The sequence below is a fragment of the Heterocephalus glaber genome, unplaced genomic scaffold, assembly GCF_053883595.1.
Source record: "Heterocephalus glaber isolate CG9 unplaced genomic scaffold, H.glaber_assembly_v1.0 deba00000942, whole genome shotgun sequence".
In the NCBI taxonomy this organism is placed as follows: domain Eukaryota; kingdom Metazoa; phylum Chordata; class Mammalia; order Rodentia; family Bathyergidae; genus Heterocephalus; species Heterocephalus glaber.
In genome coordinates this window covers 1,162,186-1,181,595 of record NW_028258174.1, presented here as the reverse complement: position 1 = coordinate 1,181,595, position 19,410 = coordinate 1,162,186, and the positions used below count along the sequence as shown (strand labels likewise).

The 19,410-nt window shown below is 38.9% G+C and overlaps 1 protein-coding gene across 4 annotated transcripts in view; it reads right to left on the bottom strand.

Annotated features, from left to right (window-relative positions):
- Positions 1-19,410, bottom strand: part of Crybg1 (crystallin beta-gamma domain containing 1) — a 244,754-nt gene that overhangs the window by 20,513 nt on the left and 204,831 nt on the right. For all 4 annotated transcript variants that reach the window (XM_021236886.2, XM_004855440.4, XM_021236887.2 and 1 more), the window contains 7 exons: positions 17,478-17,643; positions 15,651-15,790; positions 6,330-6,456; positions 3,375-3,410; positions 2,412-2,569; positions 1,601-1,727; positions 1,362-1,507 (listed from right to left, as the gene is read on the bottom strand). In XM_021236886.2, coding sequence (XP_021092545.2) covers positions 1,362-1,507; positions 1,601-1,727; positions 2,412-2,569; positions 3,375-3,410; positions 6,330-6,456; positions 15,651-15,790; positions 17,478-17,643 — 900 coding nt within the window. The remainder of the gene's footprint in view (positions 1-1,361; positions 1,508-1,600; positions 1,728-2,411; positions 2,570-3,374; positions 3,411-6,329; positions 6,457-15,650; positions 15,791-17,477; positions 17,644-19,410) is intronic.

Genomic DNA, 19,410 nt, shown 5'->3' with positions numbered 1-19,410 from the left:
GTATGGGTTGTAGCTCAGCGGTACAATATCTAGCCAAGCATGCTTAAGGGCCTGGGTTTGATCTCTAGCACCACAAAGAGAAGGGGAGGGTAAGGGAGGGAAGAGGAGGGAGGAGGGGAGAAAAAAAACCTCCCTGTAACAGGCATCTGCTGTTTCCACCCACCTGGCATCTGTCTTCACTATTTCTGACATCTCAGTCACATCTAAGTGGTCCTGTGGGATGGACGTTACAGATCAGCTCTAGGGATGGGCATATCACGCAGGCACAGCCACCTCCTTGCCTACATTAATGGGTTCAGACATGCACACGATCTGTGACTCAGGAATCAGAATCAAACTTGGGACCTCTGAGGGAAAGAAAAGCCCTTCCTACTGCAAGCAATGAGTTGGGACAACAAAAGCCAGATGTGGCCACAGGTCACCAAATGAAAAGAGCCCGCCTAAAATAGAACCAACATAGAAAAAACCCAGGCAAGAAATAGAGACCAAGTTCTGATGGTAGTGTTGATCCCATCTAACCTGCCATGCCTGCAGCCAAGTCTTTTCTAGGACTTTTCACTCATGTAAGCCAGTGAGTTCCATTTTTATGACTTAAGCCAATGAAGTCTGGCTTACCATCACTTGCCTCCCAGAGACAGAGTTTTAACTGGTCATCTTTTAATAAAAACTTGCTGTGCCATTAATAAAGCATTGAATTGCTAACTCTAGATACCCTGAAACAATTATTTTAACATTAAAGCAACAGTGAAGAAACACTGGAGCAGGTGTAGGACCACAAGAAAAATCTAATGGGACTTTGTTAGGTTAGCATTATTATTTGGGGTTTTTTTTTGGTACCAGGGATCGAACTCAGGACCTTGCACTTGCAAGGCAGGTGCTGGAACCACTAGCTAAATCCTCGGCCCAGCATTATTATTTGATTCCTAGCATAAGAAATTTATGACAAGCGAAGTGGATCTGTAGATTTCTATCATGATGCCCAAAAGCCCACTCCAACAATTTATCATGTGTAAACAAAAAATTATATGAGAAAAAAAATTTTTTTTGAAATAGTGTCTCACTGTGCAGTTCAAGCTGGCCTTGAACTCCCTGTGTAGCCCAGTCTGTCTTTGAACACCCACTGATCCTCCTGCCTCAGCCTCCCAAGTGCTGGGATTACAGGAAGAGAAATATTTTTAAAGCAGTTTTGAAAACAATAAGGTAGTAAATATTGTGTAACTGAATTGTTTACATATTTATTAATATTTGAATTAATATTGAGATAGTTACTGAATGACTACTCTGTGTCACAGACTCTACTAGTTTAGCACAAATCAAGGCAAAACCCATGTTTAAAATCCTGATTAGATTATTTTACTTACACTCCACTCAGTACATTAATAGACTGTGTCTTCATTCCATATCCGGTCTCCTTTAAATCAGCAACAATTCCTAATACATCAATAGTGGAACCTTTGGATCCAAAGTTTTTTTCACTGTACATTATCATGTGAGAATTTGAAAAATCCTATGAGAAAAAAAATTTCAAAATTCAAAGGCTGGCCATTGAATTAGCCAAAACGAAGACCAAGTACTGGCCATTAACTTTTCTTTAACTTACACCTAATATAGGTCGCAAAGACTGAAGTTCTCTATTGTAACCTCCCCAATCTTTCCAGTCCTTGTATTCGCCTTCTTCTAGCAAATACTGATGACCTGTAAATCCAGGCTTCTCGTAAGCAACCCAACTGCAAGAGAAAGAATATGAAGGCACAGTGATTTTCAGACATTTGAATTTTTCCCACATACATGGCAATTTCATGGATAAATGTATATAGTTATAAAGGTAAATATAAATTTATGTTATTATACCACTGGAATTCTCTAAAATTTAGAAGAACCTGTTCCAAAAAACCAACGTAAGACATACACATCAGAATTCTGTAAAGGGGTCTAAGGGTGGGTGGGGGTGGGGGTGTGTGTGTGTGTGTGTGTGTGTGTGTGTGTGTGTGTCAACTGACTCGAACCTCAGCAAATGAAACCGGATAAACTGTCCTCAAAGAGTTAAATCATTATGAATTTTTGGCCATTACAAGTGTGTATGTCTACAGAAAAATGTGTAAGATCTGTAAAATGCAAAAGGCTCAAAATAATTAAAAAGAAACTACCTAGCAGCTCAGTAGCTTGGAGCATAATCCTAATAAGACTGCAGGTTTAGTCAGGCCTCAGGGCCAGTTTATCAGCCTTGCTGTTGGACAAACCCCAGAACAGTCCCTTCAACTGCTTTCTGAACTCTGGGTCACAACAGGCTGAGAACTTGGACATAGCTGTCGAAATTCATCATGCCACAGAATCAGAAACGTTGTCTTTGGCAGAAAAGTAGGACACATTCATTAGTCCTTATCACCTTATCAGTTAACCTGTATACTTACATGCCTCTCAGTACTTTCATAGACCCCACGGACATAACGGGTACAGGACCACCTCCGGTTGCTTCCTCTGCCTTGCCTTCCTCTGTGATAACACTACACAGTTCTGTTTCTAGTTCCACACATTGTCCTTCAAAGAAAGGCTTTTCATAAATAACTATCTACAAGAGAAATGAGATATACCAATAATTTGTAACTATCTCAACAGCTAACTACTAAATAGATCATTCAATATCATTAAGTCCTAAAACTCAAAATTTCCTAATCATATTTCTAAAAATTAAATAACAACTACTGATAAAATAGAAAAAAAATTAGACTTTTTAAATTCTGATGTGGAACAGTTCAGAGCTAAAGTTTAAACAGACACTTTAGGGCCGGGGATTTAGCTCAGTGGTTCCGGAGCCTGCCTCGCAAGTGCAAGGTCCCAAGTTTGATCCCCGGTACCAAAAAGACACTTTATCTGATTTTTGTTCAATGTTGAGAACTGATATTTAGAATTTTGCTTAGGACAAACTAAGGAACCAAAGGATTCTGAAGTTGTTTTAAAAAATTAAAAATTATAACATTAAAGTAGGTGGGATAGATGTAGGAAATAGGAATAGCAGAAAAAACATTTTGGAGTAGGGAGAATTTGCCTTGAAAAACTTTTTCCCTGGCTAACTGGCAAGCAACACCAGGCCCTGCAATTAGTAAATATAACCACAAATTATAAACTTAATGCAACAATGAGACCCTGAGCCATGGATACACATACTGTTAGTGATGCTTAGTGCCATTAGCATCATCTTCCAGCGTAAAAGATGGCATATGTAAATTGGAACAATTTTCTTTGGCTGCAGTTATGTGTGATGGAGGTTTGTATGTGAAATCACACAAGCGTTATCTTTATAAAGATGGAATGGGATTGACATTTTACATACACTCATGTATATGTACTCATGTATATGTGGACATACACTTTACCTTTGGATCTGTGGGGAATTCAACTTTACGGCCACCCTGAAAAGAAAAGTAACACTGTAAGAACAATGGTTTTTCACTGCTATCTTACCATTTTATATACTCCACAGTACATTCCAGCTTAATTTACATGAGATACATGAGATGTACTGAAATTACCAGCCAACAAATGAAGACACAAGGAAGCCAGTTAAAGCAGACTCACCTGGGCAGTCTGGTCTGTAAGCTAACTATGCAGGTGAGGTGCAGTGTGCTTTTTTTTTTTAACTCAAAAAATTTCTCATTAATAAAAAAACCTGTATTTCTTTCTTTTCTTGAAAAAAAATCTAAGACCTGACCTCTCTGGGCCTAAATCCTCACAGGCAGCCCCACCTTCTACAATGATTAATCCTGAACAGGGCACAGGCTAGGGTTGGCTGTCCGTACCACTCCCTTTGGTTCAATGCCAGCCAACCTCACCCATTTTTATTTCCTGCCTGGACCCTGGAGGCATTTGATCTGGCAACACATGGCCTACAAAATTTTTGATGCTCACACATAATGATCTGAAGGATTCTTGAAATTGTAAAATAAACTATTAGATAAAATATAAAACATCCCAAATGACAGATTTGTGGGAGTGGTTACACTTTTATAATAAAAAGATTTTTAAAACTTAAACTTAATAAAAACAAGCCAAAGAAAAGATATTACATGAAAATATTAAACTGGTCAAGAGCTAAAAGCAGCAGTGGGAAAGTTACATAAAGGTGTATTTTTCACCAATATACCTTTAACAGCTTACACAAAACAGTAGCCAAAGATGTTCAAATACAGCAATGAACTGTAATTATGAAGGATTGTGGCTGATTTTATCAGCAAATCTAGGTTTATATAATACCAAGGAAGTGCTCTTTTCAAATCCTAAGGTAATCCTTTTCAGACTATAAGCTTCAGAGCTTATCATGGGTACAGCTGGGTGTGGTGGCATATAACTGTAATCCCACCTCTGGGAGGACAGGCAAGAGAATTCCAAATTCAAATCCAGGCTGGGCAACAGAGTGACTTAGTGAGACCTTATCTCAAAAAGAAAAGAAAAGGTGGGGATGTAGCTCAGTGGGAAGGCCCTGGGTTCAGTATATAGTACTATAAAAAATAAATACAGTAAGTCCCCAACCTATGGACTTAAGAACATTTGAGTTGGAAACTTCCACAGATACAAATAGACCTCACATTACAAACTGGTAGATGCAAACAAATCACAGAAGTAGCTCACGTGTCTGTTGGACATTGTCACAGTTGTGGTACTATGTGCTTACCATACAGTGCGATAGTGTACAGTAATGAGGTATTTGTTTGGTTTTTTATGCTTTACATTGTACATTGTATATTTACATTGTAAGAGTTACTCTGTCAGACTTATGAATGAATCTGACTTATGAACAGTCTCCCGGAATGGAACTTGTTCATAAATCAGAGACTTACTGTATATAAATAAAATCATCATTACAAACTGCCTTCAAAACCTGGGAAATTCTTTCGTATATTCATAAAACAAACAAAACTTTGTTCTTTGAAAGTAGATTTAATTTTAAGGGTAAAACAAGGAGAAAAATCTAATGTCATTTGCAAGTATACTGATAATTAAACCAAATGCATTGGCAAGAGGGGCAAGATTAGGATAGAACATCAACTAACTTTCTAATTTGTCTCAAACTGACTCTGAAGAGAACTGAAAAGTTTCAACCACATGTTTGTAATGGCTCTTACCCTCACAAGTGTGGCAGTGAGCACCCACGACAATGTGGCAGATGCTATGTCCCACTGCGGGACAAACAGATGCAGCCTGGTTCCTCCCAAATCTGCAGTCCAGCAGAAGAGACAAAGACCAAGGGAAAATACAGAGAAGGTAGAGGGAGGCAGTAGCAGGCTCCTTCTAAGGCAAATGCTTGGGAGGACAACAACACTCATTTGGACATCTAGCCCAGGTCACCACCCCCACCTAGAGGCCACCCTGTCACTATAACTGGGCTGGTCTTCGGCATGCCCTACCTCTTTCCCTGCTCTGCACTGTGGCTCATACCTGCTCTGTTTGTTTGTTTTGAGAGAGGGTCTAGCTATGTTGTCTAGACTGGCCTTGAACTCAGATCCTCCTGCCTTAGCCTCCCAAGTGGTGGGATTACAGGTACAGACCAACTACTATACCTGGAAATACCTGCTCATTCTTTAACACTGAATTTGATTTATCACAAAGTTTTCTGGAAGCCAGCACAGGAAGATCTTGAGTTTGAGGCCAGCCTGGGTTACTCAGCAAGTCTGATGCCAGCATGGACTTATACAGCAAGACGCTCTCTCAAAAAACCCAAAACAAACAATGCCTAAAATCATGATGCTTTCCTAATTATGCCCCTTCTCTGTCACATCACCCACAAGCTGGAATTTTATTGATCTTTCTTCCTGCTTTTCCACAGATCTTTAATTCTACACTGGGCTGAAGCTTTGTACACAGGTCTGCAGCTCTGCTAGACTGAAGGTGCCCTGAAGACAAAGGATACAGTCTTATCTACTTTTTTATCTGTAGTGGCTTGAAAGTTATTGTTGCTAGTATTTCTACCTAGTAATCTTTCTTTTAAAAGTCAGTTTTAGAGCCAGGGATTTAGCTCTGTGGCACCACACCTGCCTTGCAAGCACAAGGTCCTGAGTTTGATCCAGTACGGTACCGCAAAAAAAAAAAAAAAAAAAAAAAAAGTTTTATTGCTTCAACATCACATCCTCTGAATTATCAACATCAAACTGATAAAAAAAAAAAAAAATCACTGCCAGCCATATGCCTATAATCCCAGCACTCAGATCCCCATGAGCTCAAGGCTAGCCTGGGTTACATAGTGAGACCCTGTCTGAAAAACAAAAACCAAAAAAGAAAAAGAAAAAGAAAAAACAATCACTGCCTTGGAGAGCACTGTTTGATTTCATTTTTACCATTTTCATAGGCCGCATGGATCCAATGTATGCTGCGTCTGTATCCCAGAAGGATAAGTCAGGGTATTCACCAGGTTCCAGGATGAAAGGGATACCTTGAAATCCAGGCTCCTCGTATATCAGCCATCTAAATAAACACAGAGGAAGTAAAGAAACAGACAACTTGTCACTTATCTCTTTCAGTTTTTGCACCTCTCTGGTACCCAGGACCCACTGGCAAGAGAGGATGTGGCTGACAGGATGTATAGGATGTTGTTGACCCAAGGAGGACAAGCAAGTCATGCTGGGCTCCTCTTCTGACCTTTTTGCTTTTATCCTTTGCTGGCTTTGCTCACTCATTTTAATTCATATTATTAATTTCTTCTAAGTGTAAATATCTCTTATTTCCAATAAACAGAAATAGTTAATCTTTTGCACTGTATTTATTTGGAGAGGCCCCAGTTGGAAAACCTCAAGGATTGTTTGAAAAGATAACACCTCGGGCTGGGGATTTAGCTCAGTGGTTCTGCCTGGAAAGCTCAAGGACCCTAGTTGAGTACCAAAAAAACAAACAAACAAACAAAAAAAGAGATAACACCTCATTTATAAACAGAGATTAAGAATGTTCTACCTAATCATTTTCCATGATGTCAGGAATTATTGTGCCCCCCACCCACCCTTATGAGGAACTGAACTCATGATCTTGTGTTTGCCAGGCAGGCACAGCACCACTGAGTTACATCCCTGGCCCCCGTGTCAGGAATTATTAACAGTGCTCATCTACCTACAGCTGACAAGAAACATGGCCCAGAATTTCATCTAAGCCTCACAGCAATGCTATGAGGAAGCAATACTACTGTCTTCCTTTTACAGATGAGGTTAAATAAATTTCCCCAGGCCACACAGCTGTAAGGACCAAAGGCAGGGCTGACCCAAGATGACTCCAGAACCAGGCTCCTAATCATTTTTTTTATTATGGGGAGCTCACCAAACACAATTTCCTCTTTTCACATTTACTTAGGATCATCACTATGAGCATTATCACTTAATGCACACTGGTGCGGGGTTGGGGGTGGGGTGTTGAAGGTCTACAGAGCTGCTTGTTCCCAGGATGCAGAACTTTTTAATATTTGGTTCTGATTTTAATGGCTTTGCAATATCACAACCAAGCTTGTCAGCTGTCACTTCTGCTTTGGTGCAGGAACCAGCAGCCCCACCCTTCTATACTGTGTCACAACCAGGAAACCATAAAATCAGGCTTGTTAGAAGTGACTCTAAAGACTGCAAGGTCTTACAAATTTCTTCATTCCCTGGAGGGCTCTGGGAAGGTGGAGTCACTGGAGAAGTGACGATTATATAAGAGGTGTTAATGCATACCCTTCATAAACAAATATAGATTTCCTGATCAGTGCACAGTCCAATTCTTTCTCAGTCTGGCTAAAATGTCTAGTCCTGACACTACCATTTCACGTTCCCTAGATACAGTACCATGAGGAGGATGGCTCTTACAGAATTTTTTTTTAAGTGGTACCAGAGATTAAACGCAGGGCCTCTGCACTGAGCTACATGCCTAGCCCTTTTTATAAATTTTGAAACAGTCTCAAGTAGTTAAGTTGCCCAGGGTAGGCTTGAACTTGTAATCTTCCTGCCACAGACTCCCAGAAAGCTAGGATTACACAGGCATACACCATCATGCCTGGCTTCTAAATCAAATCTTTTACCAGTAAAATGGGTTTGATGCTCCCCTCTTTACTTTTCTCTTATTCCCAATTTTGGCCCAAGGCACTTTTATAGGCACTTTTGTTAGACATTGCCCAGGATAAATCAGTAACTTCTTACTGCTCACCACTTACACAGGGATTTACAACCACAATGTGCTCTAGAATTGTACACACACACCAAAGAATGTGGGAGGCTGACACGGTATGCAGGTGGAGGATCAAAGCTAATCTACAGGACAACAGTAACTTGGCAAAAGGAGGTGAGCAGACTTGGGAGGAGGCAGGAATGAAGAGGCTGCTGACAGGCTTCTATTTCTTAATTAGGTGATGGTTCCTCCTGTGTATTCACTCAGCTTATGCATTTAAGATTTGTTGTGTTCCTTTTTGCACAAGTGTTATACTTCAAAATTAATTGACAGAAAGGAGATTTGGATTTTAAATAACATTGTAATGCCCCTAAACCACAAGAAAACAGACTCAGAAGGGAGTACTTTATACTTCTTTATGTGTAAAGCATGACAGCTAAGGATACATTACACAATTTGGGGGCTCAAAACAGTCATCAGCACACTACATGTAGATTTTGTGCCCTAAGTAATGGCAGTTTTGGAATAAATTCTGTTATTAGGTTAAAAAGTGAAAAGCTTCAAAGTCTGACTCCTTCACAAGTAAATGGGCTTAATTTTTCATAAACAGGATGTATGGCTCATGAACAAGAGATTCTGAGATTTTGAAATGATGCTTCCTGAAATAACCTTTTCATTCGGTCTCTCCTTTTATAGTTTGAGTTCTGAAGGGATTTATTCATCTGATACTAAAGTTTCACTTTTCTTGAAGCGTGTAGGTTAGTCACATAACATTTACAGGAGGAAGGCAATGCAGGTAGAGGGCACATTGTTAAATTGAACACATAAACTGATTCATTTGAAAAGACTGTTCTGAGAGTATTTCCTATAGCAAGTGGGTGCTGGGAGTCTGCTGCATAACTTGGACAACCATTTATGAATGTTGGTTGTGCTCTGGTATCTGAAAACTCATACATAAAGCATGACTCATTTTTTCCTAAATTCTGTTCCAAAATGATACAGTATTCATGAGGTTATCAAGAGGGGGAAATTATCTTCAGGCAATGTAATTTCAATGTCTAAAGGTGCTCTTTCTTTTCCTTTGCACTTAGGTGATAAGCTTTTGCCAATATACATTAAAAAGTACCACTGAACTATAAAGTATGACTATAATAAACTATACAAATATAAAACATGAGCTTATTTTCTTAACAAAAAAAGTATACAAATGTATTCATGACAAATGCATATGAATATTGCTGAAGTAATAACAATGGCCATTTATATATACAGTAATACCTTGGCTCACGAATGCTTCTGTTGGCAAACGATTCATTTTGAACACAAAAGTGTTCAGCAAAATTTTCTTCCAGTCTCAAAGTCTACATCAGGTGACAAACATGACCATGGCCATCTTCCCCACACAAGCACAAATGCAGCCATCTTCCCCCAAATTGTAAAACACATTAAGTTTGTAAACCGAGATACCACTGTATTTAAAACATTTGTGTAATTATTCTTCTAGAAACAAACTTTGAATCACATAAGATAAATCAATTTTATCTTGTCCACTTTTTCTTATACAGGAGGCAACTCTCAGGAGGAAAAGCTAAAATTAATATTTCCAGCTGGATCCTAAGACATGGTTATTTGAAACATTAAATATGAATGTGCTAACTCTGAGTTATTCAAAGAAGGGTGGGCTGTGTATATCAAAGGGGAAAAGGAACTCTTACAATGGCAGATGTGGGAGGCACCACTTTTACCAAGGAAGCAAATGTGATGTCATGAAGGGGAAGCTGATTAGTGCTTGGTGGGATGCAACAGAAATACATGGTACTACCCTTGCCCATACCGTTCAGCCCAGATCTAACCATACCTTTAGATCTAGCACTTTCAGAAAATGCAGGTGGCAGAGGAACAAACGAAATGACATCATGAAGAAACAGACAAATCCAGAATGTGGGCCATATTCCAAGACAGCTAGCCTCAAGTTCCTAACAAGTCAGTGGCATAGGAAACAAAGAGATGGGGCTCCTTCAGAGATTAAAGAGACACAGGCAGAACAACCAAATGCATCCATACGAATCTTGACTGGATTCTGATTTTTTAAAAAGATTTATACAAGGTACTCCTGAGACAATTTGGAAAACATGGCTATGCACCACAGATTACATATCACATACACACCGTACTAGTTTTCTTAGGTAAGAGGTGTGATTAAGAAGTACAATGAATGTCTGAATTTTTAAAGAATTGCGACCATAAAAGGTATGCTGCCATTAATCTCCCTTAAAACACTCACCCTCATTTCAAACACAGTTATCCTATAGTTCTTGCCACTTCCTGAAGCAGTCCTGGAAGTCCTCTTTTGTGACAGTCTTTAGTGGATCTGTCATGGCTGCCTCAATGTCCTGAACTGATTCAAAATGTTTACCTTTCATGGTGATTTTTATTTTAGAGAAGAGCCAGGAGTTGCATGGTGCCAGACCCTGTAAACAAGGTGGATGATGACACCATAAAATTTTTTTGAGTCAGGGTCTCAAAAAAGGCAAGCCTTGAACTCATGGCATCCTCCTGCCTCTGCCTCCCGAGTTCTGGAATTACCTCCTGGAATTACCACACCTGGGAATTACCTTCTGGAATTACCATACCTGGGCTACCATAATGTTTTTATGAGCCTGCCTTTCAACTGGATGGCACTTGGCCCCTGCACTCACTGTATTTTTGATCACTCCTCGTAAAGACAGCCATAAAATAGGACTCCCAGGCATTGCTTCAAAAAGTAGCAAGAATGAAGCGAGGTGTGGTAGCACACACCTGTGATCCCAGCACTAAGGAGGCTGAGGCAGGAGGATCACTGTGAGTTTGAAGCCAGCCTGGGCTACATAGCAAGACCTTGTCTCCAAAAAAAAAGATGGTAAGAATGATAGGTGGTGGGCCCATGGGGGTTTGTTTTGTAATCAGGCTCTGTAACTCACATACATGTATTCTTCTGTATACACCAACCATTACACAATAAAAATGATCAATGTTGGCCAGTATGAAAACTGTCCCTTGGTCAAGTGTGGTGGCACACACCTGTAATCCCAGCACTCAGGAGGCTGAGGCAGGAGGATCGTCCTAAGTTGGAGGCCAGCATGGACTACACAGTGAATTCAAAGCCATCCTGAACTACAAAGTGAGACCCTGTCTCAACAAAACAAAACAAAACCTGTCGGTTCATTCACAATATCTGCATTCTGGTATATATATTTATGTACCTTCACCTCTGGAAGATAGGTGCTGAGATTAGCTATCTACTTAAAACAAAGGTTTATAAGCAAATTAAACTTAACAGAATCTGAAAGTTAAGTTCAGTTAGGAATCACTCATTTCCTCAAATAAGATCTGACAGAGAATATGCTTGTGTTGTGTATGTGCAGATGTGCCTAATGTATGGTGAATGGGCCCTGAAGCACACTTCCTAATAATGGAATCTAGAAAAGAGCTCCCATAGCAAAAACTTCTCTTATTCCAGCTCAGGGCACTGGTACACCTACAGCAAAATGAGCTCACATACTTATTATTAGTTAAATATTCTCAAACCACCCAGACTTCCTTTGGAGATCCGTAAAAGTACTAATGGTCCTAAGCTCAACAACCATGTTTAGTGACCACAAACTTTGAACTGACATCTAAGGCAGCTCTCATGATCCTAATGACAACAAAAATGAACAGCCAAAAAAAAGATGTCGATCACTGTGCAAGCCCCTCATGAACTGTAAGCTAAGACAGCCATGTAACTACCACCTAGGAGGCAAACCGACCTCCATACAAAGGTAAGAGATGCTGCCTAATGTGGTTCAATATGTTCCAGCATGGGCAAAAGCTGAGTCATGACACCTTCTAGACACTGAGATTAAAATCTATGGAATACATCTTTCTCATTCTTTCCAAAGCAAAGTGATATTTCTCTACACTAATGCTGTGGGGCAAAAGAAATGTGTAGATTCCTTGAATGTGAAAAACTTCAAGGCACAAAACATGCAAGCATTTTCTTTTGCTTAGATATGTACTTTTCCTCCCAATCTCTAAATATAAAAGTGCCTAGGCTCACACAGCTCTTTTCCCTGAACTACTCTTACTCCCAACTTTGGAATCTCACACTGCCCGATTTCAACATCTCTGTCCTGAGGACCCCATACATTCCATCTTTTTTCCCTTGTACTCTTTATGTGCAACCAGCAACTCAGACTTACAGTATCCAAAACTAACTCTTTCCACTCTCCCTCCTACCCAGCTCCTCCAAGTCTTCATCTCTGTACATGCTGCAGGTCCAAACCCTGGATATTTCTCAGCCACTCACACTCCACCTACAATCTATGAGTAGGGGCTGGGGATTTAGCTCAGTGGTTCTGCTGCCTGCCTCACAAGCACAAGGACCAGAGTTCACTCCCCAGTACCAAAAACAAAACAAAACAAAACAAAACAAAACTATGTCAGGACTACAATCTGTGAGCAAATCCTGTCAGTTCTACCTTCAAAATACATCCAAGTCTATTTCCCACCGCCATTATCACACTGTCCCAGCCACCAACATCTCTTGGTTGCTTGTATGATTGCAACTCTCTTAACTCATTTCTTGCTTCTACTCTTCCTTCTTTGCAGTCTATTTCTACACAGCAGTGAATGATCCTTCTAAAACACAAATTAGATCAAATTTCTTCAATGATTGCCCACACCACTTAAGAGTAAATCCAGTCCCCTGTTGCCAAAGCTTAAAAGCCTTCTCATGATGTGAGGCCTCTCTGCCATGCTGTCCTCCAAGCTCACTTTGCTCCAGCTGTTGTCCAAGCCCAGCCCACAGGGCTTTTTCGAACACTGCTTTCTATGCCTGGGAGACGCTTCCTCCCTGCTTCCCTCTGCTACCCCACTGCAAACTCCCTCATCCCTCCAGGTCTCTGCTTAAATGTCCCCAGAGACCCTAACTAAAATAGCACTCCCTTGTCCTTCTCTGTACTGTATGTTTCTTGTGGCCTTTTCCACCTAATACATTACATATGCACTTGTGTGTCTCTTCCTACTAGACAGGTACTTCCACAAGAGTAGACATCATGTTATGTGTTTGCTGCTTTGTTCCCAGTGCCTAGGAAAGCACACAGTAGATGGTTAATTCATTGCTAGATTTACTGAGAGAGATGTAGTCATCTTAGACACTGTATTCGGTTTACATTTTTTCAGAGTTCCCAGTTCCTTGATGTCTTTAGAGAGGCTATGGAGAGAAAAAATCTTTCCTGATTTCTCCTTCTAAATGTATCACCTTTAGGCATTTCATAGCTTTTCAAGATCTACAAGTACAGGGTACTAATTGATGTGATCAATGTATATACTGTCCTTGGAAAATATGCATCAAAAGGAAATATTTAAGTTAAAATTATTCTTTACACCCCAAGTTCTGCCTTAGTAAATGTTCCTTTAGTAGTTTCTTTTCTTTCCTCTTTGTATGTTGACAAACCATCACTACCATCTTTCATTGCTATTACCTCACTTTAGGAGGGGGTGTGCTATGGTGTATATATCCTTACCAAAATGCATGTGGAAATTCAGTGCCCACTGCAAGGCATTAAGAGGGGGGACCAGATGGGATCCTGATGAGGCAATAAGGTCATGAGGGTTCTACCTTTAGGAATGGAATAATCCACTCATAGAACAACAGTCATCTGGATAGTGGGTCTATCACAGAAGCTAGTTTGGCTCTATCTCTGGTATGTGCCCCTCTTGCCCCTTGATGGCCTGAAGAGGGTCCCCAGCAGCAAGAAGGCCTTTGCTACATGGTGGCCCTGACCTTGTGCCTTCCAGCCTCCCAAACTGTGAGCCAACAAACCTTTATTCTTTGTAAATTATCAGCTGGTGGTATTCAGTTATATCAACAGAAAATGAACTAAGATTGGGGACTGTATGTATAGGGAAGCACATACATAGCTTCTAGGACACTGGTAGGGTTAGGATTAGTATTCTAGTTTTTTATTTGAGTGGTATCTAATCACTTTATTACTTGCTTTAACTATACATTTATCTTCTATGCACCTTTCTCTAGGTGTGTTGTATTTCAAAAATTTTAAGGCAAATAAATAAAAGAATAGTCATAAAGGAGGTATCTAACTCATATTTTACTCCCCCTACAAAACCCTAGATAAATTGTCCTATCATTTACTTGAATACTTGTGATGAGAAACTGCCTGATAAGGCAGCCCACTTCCATTTCAACTATTTTAACCATTAAAAAGTTCTTCCCTGGGCCAAGTCAAAATTCACTGCTCTAATTTCCTATCTTGTTTTGTTTTATTTTATGTTGTGTTTTGAGGCAAGGTCTCACTATGTTGCCTAAACTGGCCTTAAATACCTGGGCTCAAGCAATCCTCCTGCCTCAACCTCCTGAGTAACTGGGACTACAGGTACATGTCAACATGCCCAGCTCAGCACTATAATTTCTATTGGTTTTTTCCTGGAATGTCCTATGAAATATCAGAGAGCAAGCATAATTTCTTTTCAAGATGTAAACCTTTTAGCTCTTTAAGGATGGCTGCTACTGTAAGCCCAAGTCTCAGTAGTCACATTTCCCATTAAATTACCAAAAAGATTTTAGTTCCTGATTTCTTAGGACCAAAAACCAAATTGTGTGATTTCTAATCTACCCAGTTCCTACATTCCATACAACCAAGTCATTTTTCCAACATAAGAAAATAAAAACCAAGATTCTAATCAGTAGACTGCAAAAGATATGACTAAGCACCACCATTCACTGCAGAGACACTGTATCACTTCACAGGACTGATGACAGACTTCTTATCTCAGCACTGAAGACTTCTGAGCATTCGATGAATATGTATTATTTATAAATGATATACACTACCACAGACAAATACACTGTGCATATTAGGAAACATATATAAAAGTAAATCATACAAGAAGGAGATTTTACATAAAATACATAGCATCTCTGGTGGGGTTTTCCCTGCATCTCAGTGGGCATCTTTCACATACCCTGGGCTGTGCACCCCATTCTAGAGACCACCGTCATTCTTACTGCTGGCTGCATTTTTCATCTTAATTTCTCTCTTATCTGAGATAGTCTCATTTCCTTCCAAATGTTGTTGTAGTTTCCTGTGACTTGTGAAACTGATATCTTAGGAACTGTATTGTGTAAAAACGTTAAAGGAAGTACCATGTGTGTTGGCTCCTGTCCCACCTGAAATGAGGGCACATGGTTTCAATTACCATGAAGGCATAATCTGTTACTCAGCCCAATGAGTCAGGTTCCTTTGTAGTAAGGGAAAAACCCTACATTAAAAATGCACTGGCCCCTCCTCCAATAAATCACTATTATTTATAAGAGAGGTGAATCACAGCGACAAGGGTACAAAAGAATCAGAATTTTATGTGCCATAAAAAAATATCTTTTAGTAAAAAACAACAGGACAACAAATCAGAAACAGAATACTGTTAAGTCCTTTCTCTTATACTATCCTCACAGAAATATTTCATTAAAACTCTCTTTAAAATGAAATACTTACATTCCCCAATGCACTTTAATGGAACACGTCTTCTGCATGACACCAAATCCCTGCATTTCCTCAGCATCATCATAGTAGGAATTTAGGAGTCCTAACCCTTCTGGCTCAGTAAATAAGTCAATCTGACTAACTCTGTAATCCTGAAAAAAAAAAAAACATACATAATACATGAATAACAAAAGTTACACCAAGTATTTAAAGTTCATTATTCTTTGTTCTTACAACTGATTTTTTGTTTTTTTCTGGTACCAGGGATCAAACTCAGGACCTTGTGTTTGCTAGGCAGGCAAAAGGCCGCTGAGACACCCAGCCCTACAAATGATTAAAATAAGCCTTCAATGTGCACACTTCACAGGGCACCTGCTATTTTGTCCCTTTCCTATTTGCACTTATAACTTCATATTATGATGATTTGGGGACAGACACACTGCTTCAGTCATACAGTCTTATATTCAAGCAGAGATCCATATCAGAAATGTATTTATTAGCACTTTAGAACATCTTTCTCTCTCCTGCCCTTGATGCTCCTGGATCACAGGAGTGGTGACTCGTGTGCTCTGAAGTAACTATCCGAACACAGAGAAGCTACAGAATGGCTGCCCTGGAGTCTCTTCAACTACTGTCAGGGTATGGCCAGCAAAGGCTAAAAAACTCACAAAGTGAAAGGATGGGCCGGGGATTCAGCTCAGTGGTTCCGTTGCCTGCCTCGCAAATGCAAGGACCCAAGTTCAATCCCCGGTACCAAAAAAAAAAAAAAAAAAACGTGAAGGGAGAAGACACTTCATGATGATGGGATTCAGGTATTTTTTAAACATTGTGTATTCTTAATATTATCTGAGCAATGAATAAAAATATAAGGAGAACATTCCACTAATGAGGACATTTTGAAATAGGGTTCTATTCATATCTCATTTATGGCATACAGTATTATCTACTTAGAATTATTAAAAGATTAATTATTTAGAATACCAATTATCACATCACTCAGAAATGTTGAGCTAGGACACAGTTTTCCTCTGCTAAAAATTGTTATTTATTCTTACTCATTCTAATTTAGAACCTTCCATTTCTCTCTTTTGCACTTCATAATCTTTTTTTTTTCTTTTTTTATAATCTCCATCTTTAATACACAAACTTGGAATTTTAATTTTCCCCTAGGAAGACACCTAATTTTACAAATTTCATGAGCAACAACAAAAGATGTCAATAGCACCTTTCTCACCAGTGAATAAGAAGCCAAGAGATCTTAATCCATAAGGTGGCTTCAAATATTCAAATAATATTTTTTAAATCCACATAGAACCACAGAGTCCAACTATCACCTGAATTATTTCTGGATTATCTTCCCAAAATAGAACATATGTAAATTACTCAAGGTAATCAGAAATCATGCAGCAACCAAAAAAACTAAAGGAAAAAAATCTGTCCATAAAGAACTCATCACAGGGTGGGGAGTGTAACAGCTCACTGGCAGAGCACTTGCCTAGCATGCATGATGTCTTGGGTTCAATTTCTAGTACTAAAAAACAAACAAACAAACAGACAGACAGACACCTCATTGCAATCAGGTTATTGAGTAAAGTACATTTGGAAGATGGGAACAGGGGCCCAGGAGAGAAAGACTTACCTTGAGGATTTATCTTGAAAAAATACCAAACCAATTAGAATGTGTCTTTTCTAATTCATTTAAGGTGTATAAATACTTGTTATAGAACATACATCTCTAAAACATCAAATATTTTCCCACTTTTTTCATAAAACAGAAAAGAAGAATCATTCTCAAAATAAGAATCATAATGAATGAAATCCAGATTTATTATCACCTACCTGGACCACATGTCTCATTGAACCAATCACTACAGGCTTGTCAGATTCTACTTCCTCATTTCTTTCCATATTATCTTCTATACTCCAGAGGCCAGAGAGTTCTAATTCGCCTTCTTCTAAGGGGATGGAGTACCCTTCAAAATTTGGTTTCTCGTATAAAATCCAACTAAGAATAAAACACAGCAAAACCATTAGTCAATCTCAATGAGAGAAGTTTTGATTACTCAAATATTCTGACTAATAAACCTATTAAGTTTAGTAACCAATTCTCTAGTAACTAAAATAGCAAAAATTCTCCCTAAAACAAACTTTACTGGGTATAATTAAGCCTCTGATAATTCAAGAACTGTATTAGAGTCTTAGAGAACTTTTGGGTTATTGCCTTAAGATGCCATAGAGCTACCAATGTTCTATGGACTTGCTAGTAGTAGAAGGTTACAAATGTTAATATGTAAATGGATGTTTAATGTAGTGGGATGTTTTTCCTTATATGCATAAACATTTCACTTAGAGAAATTTTAACTTATTAGAGTTGAATCAATGGATATATCGATACAAAGGACTACATATATGTTAATGGAAAGCATTTTGAAAATATTCTCCCCAACAAAGGCCAAACACTAAGAAAATCCTCATGTTAATATAGGTAATGTTGCTCGTAAGTGCTTATGCTTTCAAGAAAAGAAAAAAGCCAACAAAAGTTGCAAAAGAAAAAAAACACTTCTATTAAAGACAAAATTGTAGGGCCAGGATTTAGCTCAGTGGTTTCACTGCCTGCTGCGCAAGCACAAGGACCGGAGTTCGATCCCCAGTAGCAAAAAAACAAAACAAAACAAAAACAAAATTGTTATGCAAAAATTATAGTACAATTTTCAGTCTCCAAATTTAAGAATGAAAGCATATTTTATTTTACTAAAGATTATGTTAAAAATATATATTAAAGTATTTAAAAACCTAGTATGAAAGATGTTATATAGCCAGGCATGGTGACATACACCTGTAATGCCAGCTCTCAGGAGGCTGAGGCAGGAAGGTCACTGTGAGTTCGGGGCCAACCTGGGCTACATAGTTAGTTCAAGGCCATTCTGCACTACAAAGTGAGACCTTGTCTCAAAAAAAAAAAAAAAAAGAAAGAGGTGTATTTAATCAAATGGAGATGAAAAGAAAACTAATTTTTAGAACTATTAACGTCTAGAGCTCTACCCTCTTCAAAAGAGTTTGTAAATAAGTACCAAAGATAAGTACGTCAGATCAGAGGTTTTTTTAAACTTGCCTTTCTTACTTTCTGTACCTTTCCAAAAGGCAATTAAACTAGTAAACCAATTTTAGAAATTGCAAAAGTATACATATTTTCATCAGTTTCTTTACTTAAAATGATCTTTTGTCAAAACATTGGAAAGTAGGCCAGGGATTTAGCTCAGTGGTTTCAGCACCTGCCTCGAAAGTGCAAGGTCCCGAGTTCGATCCCCAGTAACAAAAAACATTGGAAAGTATACTTTAGGTTAGTTGTTCACTGAATTGTCATTAAAAAAAATCAGTAAAATGTCTTTCCTTACTTATTATTAAAGTCACATTAACATGACTACAGTGCAATTTAAAACTCATCAGCCAAAAGTATGTTATTGGCCCTACTGTCTGATTAATCCAAAGTAGTATTACATGGAAATACATGGGAAAAAGAAGCTTGGTCTACTGCACTTTTCTCGTTTTCCTACTGTGAACATGTATCAATCCTATAAACAGAAACATGATTAAAATCGTATTTCTTGCCAGCGATAGTAACACAGGTTTGGAGTCCCAGCACCTTGGGAGGCTAAGGCAGGAGGATCACAAGTTTGAACACAGCCAGGACAACTCACCAACTTAGTGAGTCCATCTCTCAAAAATAAAAAATGGATTGGAGATCTAGCTCAATGCAAAGGCCCTAATACCA